This window comes from Rhopalosiphum maidis, chromosome 1 (assembly GCF_003676215.2).
Source record: "Rhopalosiphum maidis isolate BTI-1 chromosome 1, ASM367621v3, whole genome shotgun sequence".
Classification (NCBI taxonomy): domain Eukaryota; kingdom Metazoa; phylum Arthropoda; class Insecta; order Hemiptera; family Aphididae; genus Rhopalosiphum; species Rhopalosiphum maidis.
Window position 1 is genome coordinate 58,515,329 of NC_040877.1, and position 7,130 is coordinate 58,522,458.

Here is a 7,130-nt window from a genome sequence, read left to right on the forward strand (position 1 = left end):
AGCCGGGGGTCCATATCACGACCTTAAAATATACATTGTAATCTATATGACTATATATCACTAGCTTATATATCTCAATCACAGCTATAGTATGTTTATTCTTTAGTTATGGCCATGAATTAAGAATAAATATTATATCTCATAGGGTAATTTTACTCTAGGGTATATCTCAATTTTATTTCTGATCTATCAGCTCATTATATATCTATCTTAATACTGGAGCACCTTGGATAGTGTAATGAATTCATTAAAATCATGATAAAAATATTATCCGTGGTATATATATATATATGGTATTATGGGTATAAACCATTTACTTATAAAGTCAATGGTATAACCTGTATAACAAAATAACCAAATTGATAAGTAATCATAGATAAATAAAAGCATGATAAAATAACTTATCATTAGATAATTATATTATGAGCATAGTAGAACATATATATTCAATGTTATGAGTAAACAATGAAAATATGAATAAGAAATTAATAACAACTGTTGTGTAATAATAACGTTGTAAATTTTAATTTGTATTATTTAATAAAAATATTATTATTTCTCAAATTTTGAAATGGGCTTAAGTTTGTTAGGTATTATTTCGAAATCAAATTTTCGAATATTTAAACCAAAGTTACTAGGTAACTGTATTCGAACGAACAAGGAATTGGGATGCCCAAGATTTATGAGTAACTATTTATGTAAAATACCAATCGCCACATCTAAAAAGGTACCTATAAATCATTTATTTTATATAACCAAGTTTAAATATTTTAAATGTAGCTATTGTAATATTTCCATAAAGTTAATTATACTGAATTTCTTTGTACAGTAATTATAACTTATTAATTTTTAGTATAATATAGCAGCACAAAAGGAATTAGCTGCCATAAATAAACTTATCTTCAGATATACACATTCTCAAAAGAATGAAAATGATAGTAAAAATGCCGATGATCCAAGAAATGCAATGATGATTAAAATCATGATGGCGATATTTACTGTTTATTTAACAGTATATGTTATAAGTATGTTGTTACCTAATGCATCAAATCCTGAAGTAAATATAAATAATATACTTATATTTTTCACCTAATGGGTGTAATATAAACATTATAAACACATTATTAATATTTAATGCTTGTAGGATATGCGGTACGTATCTTGGAATGAGTTTGTACATTTAATGTTAGCTAAAGGTGAAGTAGAAGAAATTATTGCTCGCCCTGATTTAGATATTGTTACAGTAAGATTACACGAAGGTGCTATTATTAAAGGACGAAAAGTAAATATAAATTTATAACTAGTTTTATTTCTCCCTCAAAAATGTGTTTAGTTTTAGTACCCTTTAGTTCAGTTTTATTAAGATTTATAATTTAAATATTTTTACAGATTGATCAAAGAACTTACCATATGAATATAGCAGATTTAGAAAGATTTGAACAAAAATTAAGAGAAGCAGAAACAAAATTGGGTATTAAACCTGGTCATGGAGTACCTGTAGTATATGATCGTTCTCTTAATGCACCAGAATTGATATTATTTTTATTTTTTGCTGGTCTTCTTGCTTTGGCATATTTTGGTCGTTCAAAGGGAGGATCAAAGTCTCCAATTAGCTTAGATATGTTTGTAAGTATTATAATCAGTGGTATATACATTGTGTTGGTGTTAAGTGGTAGGATATGAAATCCTCTGATCGTGCTATATCATTAAAACATAAAAACATTATTTAACTTGATTAACATTTAACAAGATATCATTAATCACTATAAATTATTTTGATTTAATTTAAATAGTGCATTAAATCACACAAGTAAAATATATATCCATAATAGAAATATGGAATAATAATAATAATAATATTTTTGTTTTGTAATGCTATACAGGCCATTAAGGCCTTTTGCATGTTTCCACCAAGTTTCTCCATTCATTTTGGTCTATCGTGTCATCCAGTTGTTTTGACTTTTTTAGTTATTGGTATCTAAAATATCCTCTTTCGTCTAATTTACCCATCTCTGTCAAGGTCTTCCTCTTGGTTGCTTCTTAGGGGGTTTTTGATTTAGACGTTTTTTGTAAAACTTTTGATAGCTTGCCAAACATGTCCAGCCCAGTGGCGATCCTACATGGGAATAAGTGAAAGTTTTTTGGTTTTCAACTTTCTTCTTGAAGGATACTTGCTGCTTCAGTAACTGTTCTTTTTATTTTTTTCCAGATCGATTCAACTTCAGTTTTTGGTGATTTACTTAACTCATTATAAATTCTGACTTGATACCTATGTAATTATTTTTGGTCAATAGCTTTAATCCAGTTGAACTGTTTTGACTCATTTTTTGTTGTTGTTTCATCCTCAAACTAACTGATAGTTTTTCAGAAAAATCTATAACTACAAGGTAGTGGTCCGTTTCCCTATAGCTCCTTGCGTTACTAATACAAGATTTTTGTCACTTTTCTAAATTTAACGTGGTATTTTTAGCTCTTATTTACTGTGTTTGTAGATATCCTTTCTAGAAAAAAAAGTACTGCTTACCACAAAATGTTTAGACTCTGCAAAATGTATTACTCAGACCTCATTATCATTGGAAATTATAAGTAGGCTTACTCGTCCAAAAGTTGGCCTGTGGTTGAGCTCATGTTCGATCTATGCATTAAGATCTCCAACTATGATCTTTACTGTATTGCCAGATAACAGATCATATGCGTTTTCTAAACTTTCGTAGAATTCACTCTTTACATCATTATTTTTATATTTCGTGGGCACGTAGCAATTTAGTAAAGCAATGTCCTACATTTTTCCTTTTATTCGAACAATGTATTATCTCTTGTTGATTTCTGTAAATGTTTTCACGTTTGGTAATATTGAGTCGTTAATTAGGAAATCGACACCATTTTCATGTCTGTTGTTTTCTGTTCCACTATAGAAGATCGTATGATTTCCGGACTTAACATTGCCCTTACCCAGTCATCTCACTTCGGTAATATTATTATTGATAAATTATACATGGTCTTAAACAGAGTTCTGATATTCCATGTTCCTATTCTTAATTTCTTGTTATCCTTTTTCTGTTTTCGGTTTTGTTTATCATTGAGACTGTTCCAAGGCTTAATTTTTTGATTCACCACAATATGTCTTTAACGAGGTAAAGTTTGTTAGCCCTACGCTCAACCCCCAACCTGGAGGATCAGAACACTCAGTCAATTAAAACCAGGGGATGACTTGCAGTTTTTGTTTCCGATTATGGTAACAGATACTGGGTGATAGGGACGTCACTTTCCCTATGCCCAATAATTATTATGTACAATTTTTAGCATAGTACTATGAACATGATTTCTTTATACAACACACACACAAATGCTCAATGATAATAAATATGAATACATATGTTACATTAGGATAATATAATTATCCCTATACTCCCTACACCCACCCAATATGTGATGCGCCTCTTGAAAAATCCTGTTTATTATACCATTGATTAATAAATATACATTGTATATTTAATATTATAATTTTAACTATCATAGATAATTACTAATTACTATTTAAATTATTTTAGTCTCAAATAAAACGAGCAAAATATACATTAATTGACCCATTGATTGGCCAAGGTAAAGGAGTTCGCTTTAAGGACGTCGCTGGTCTTAAAGAAGCAAAACAAGAAGTTATGGAATTTGTTGATTATTTAAAGAGACCAGATCATTATAAAAATTTAGGTGCAAAAGTTCCCAAAGGTGCGTTACTTTTAGGACCACCTGGATGTGGTAAAACAATGTTAGCTAAAGCTGTTGCAACCGAATCAAATGTACCTTTTCTGTCTATGAATGGTTCTGAGTTTATTGAAATGATTGGTGGTCTTGGGGCTGCCAGAGTACGGTTAGTTTAATATGAATTAATTATATTAGTTATTGCTTAGTTTGCTTTAATTATTTACAAAAAATTATAAATTTTGATTGAAAACTATAGGGATTTATTTAAAGAAGGAAGAAAAAGATCTCCATGTATAATTTATATTGATGAAATTGATGCTATTGGCCGTAAAAGATCTTCAAGTGGTCCTGAAGGGGGTGGTGATGAAGGAGAACAAACATTAAATCAATTATTGGTTGAAATGGATGGTATTGGATCTAAAGAAGGAGTTTTAATGTTAGCTTCGACAAATAGAGCAGATATATTAGATAAGGTTTACAATAATTGTATTATACGTAGGATGAATTATTTATATAAATAGATTTATAAATAATACAAAAATGTATGGATAATTTAGGCTCTTTTAAGACCAGGACGTTTTGATCGTCATATTCTAATCGATCTTCCTACATTAGAAGAGCGTAAAGAAATTTTTGAACAACACTTAAAAATAAAACTTGATAAAGAACCTAAACATTATTCACAAAAAATGGCTCATTTAACTCCTGGATTTAGCGGTAAATTTATGATACCTATTTTATTCAAATATATTTTATTAACTATTTATAAATATGAATTAGGAGCTGACATAGCCAATGTTTGTAATGAAGCAGCATTACATGCTGCTAGAAATAGTCAAAAAGTTGTGCTAGAAGCTGATTTAGACTATGCAGTTGAACGAGTAGTTGGAGGAACAGAAAAACGATCTCATGCAATTTCTCCAGATGAAAAAAAAATTGTTGCTTACCATGAAGCTGGTCATGCATTAATTGGTTGGTTGTTGCCTACTACGGATGCTCTCCTTAAAGTTACAATTGTGCCTAGAACTAACGCAGCTCTGGGATTTGCCCAGTATACACCCACAGAACGATATTTACTTTCAAAGCAAGCTGTAAGTTTTAATTTTATAATTAGATTACAAAATATTTTAATACATTATTATAGAAGCATAAAGTACCTGAATCAAAAATATGATTTGGTACATTGTTCTATTATAATAGATATAATTTTTTTTAATCTCAATTTTATATGATATTTTTGTTTAGTTATTTGAAAAAATGTGTTTGGGGCTTGGTGGCAGAGTAGCTGAATCAATAGTTTTTAATAGCATTACAACTGGAGCTCAAAATGATTTAGATAAAGTTACAAAAATTGCAAATTCTCAAGTATTATTCAACATTTTTATTGGTTTTATTCATGTGAAAAATAATCACTGAATTTTTACTTTTTAGATACGTCAGTATGGTATGAATGATAAAGTTGGATTGTTGTCATTTCCTGAAGATACAAAAAATAGCATAAGGCCATATAGTAACAAACTTGCAGCACTTATGGAAACTGAAGTTTCCCGATTAGTTTCTGATGCTTATTTTAACACAGAAAAACTACTAAAAGAAAACTATAATAAACTAGAATTGGTACTGTTTTCATTTATGTATTTTCAGTATAACATACTCATAAATTATGATATTGTATATTGTCATTGTTATTCAATAATTGGCCAAATATTGCTATAAATTTGATGATAAACACAGTTTTAATATTAAAAATGACATTCTAAAAGCTTTCTACCAGTAATTTAACCAGAGAAAATGGCTTAGAGGCTTCATCCTTTTCTCCATTGACTGTGCTATATATTTAAAAATCTTATATAGCACAAGGCAAAGTAAAAAACATGATATTTCTATCATGGTGCAAGCAAATATGAAACTGGTTATCTTAATGTTACAAATTGAGCATATTATTAATAGTAGAGGTTATTAAAACTTTTTATAAAAATTAATTTGTTAAGATATCAAATTTTGATTTACTTTGTTTATTTTCAGCTGACAACCCCCTCAGGTTACTACACAAATAAACTTACCCTTCCTATGCATATTAATGTTAAATTTATTGTATATTACTTGATTATTATACTCTATTAAAATTATAACTCATAAGTATTTTCCATTTTATAAAATAAAAAAGAACACTAAACATAATAAAATTAATCAACTTTCTTAAATTTTATTTTGTATTTAAAAATTATGTTCAATAAGTAATATAAATAATTTATATGTTATTACTATTAAAAATATATACTTTAAATTTTTAAATGTTATATTCTAAGTATAATGTTATTCATTAATAAAACTTTTTAACATTATATTATTTTCACTTTTTAGATTGCTGAAGAGTTGTTGCGGAAAGAATCAATAAATTATGAAGAAATGGTAAAATTAATAGGTCCACCACCAAACGGTGAAAAACGTGCTGTAGAAGTGTACGAGTTTAACACACCCGTGGATACAAAAAACACTGATTCTTCAAAAAATTTATGATTGTTTAATATTTAAAGTATTTTGTTAACTGATGTTAGTTTAGATGTAATTATGTAAAATAATAACGACTAATTTAAAACACTATGACTTAAATTTTGAATTAAAATCATAAATAATGTTTTATTATTTTCAAATATTTTAATAAATCAACAAGAAAAAATGATGAAATTAAAAAAGGCGCAAGTGGGTCACTGTAATGGATGTGTTTTATTTGAACTCAATGAGGGTAGGGTGTCCAGAGATACCAGGTTTTAAAAGTTTCTCCCGTTATTTCAAAAATGTTTATAGGGACTTTAATATGTTGCGCATTAATACATTAATATAAATTTGTATCACATTATGTTAAAATTTATATAATTTTTATGGTAATTTGTAAAATCAATTTCTCAATACAATTAACAATAAATTTAAAAATATTATATATCCTAAAATTACATAATTCATATTGTAAATTAAAATACATATCTAAATTATTATAGGTACATTTGTTTTATTCAAAATAATTTTTTCTTTATGAAACATTATTTATTTGTCTCCGTTATTCTTTTTAATAATCTGGTCACCCTACAATGAGGTATCAATGTATCATTATATACAAAAAACGATTAAGTGGAAACATTCAGCCTATATTACTAACTATATTTTATGATAGATATATTTAATAATGCTGTTAGTTATTTATTTTAATATTAGTACCTATTACACTGAGATCTATTTGAGTGTATGGTAACTATATAATTATATCTTTGCTTTAAGACATTATGGACTATTAATTTTTTTTTATTTTGAATACTCTAAATTATTATTTGAGGTTTTCAGTGCAATAACAGACTTACTCCTAATTAATCACATGTCCATTTTTCCTCTTAAAACTATTTATATTTTTAAAATCCAATAACGATTTAAAT

The 7,130-nt window shown here is 27.6% G+C and overlaps 1 protein-coding gene across 1 annotated transcript; it reads left to right on the forward strand.

Annotated features, from left to right (window-relative positions):
* Positions 1-461: 461 nt before the first annotated feature.
* On the forward strand, positions 462-6,345 carry LOC113551997 (paraplegin). The gene is made up of 11 exons (XM_026954635.1): positions 462-727; positions 854-1,057; positions 1,145-1,282; positions 1,390-1,626; positions 3,552-3,868; positions 3,959-4,175; positions 4,260-4,419; positions 4,483-4,793; positions 4,948-5,067; positions 5,134-5,319; positions 6,067-6,345. The coding sequence occupies exons 1-11, from the start codon at positions 572-574 to the stop codon at positions 6,220-6,222; spliced, it is 2,202 nt and encodes a 733-aa protein (XP_026810436.1). The 5' UTR covers positions 462-571; the 3' UTR covers positions 6,223-6,345.
* Positions 6,346-7,130: the final 785 nt, after the last annotated feature.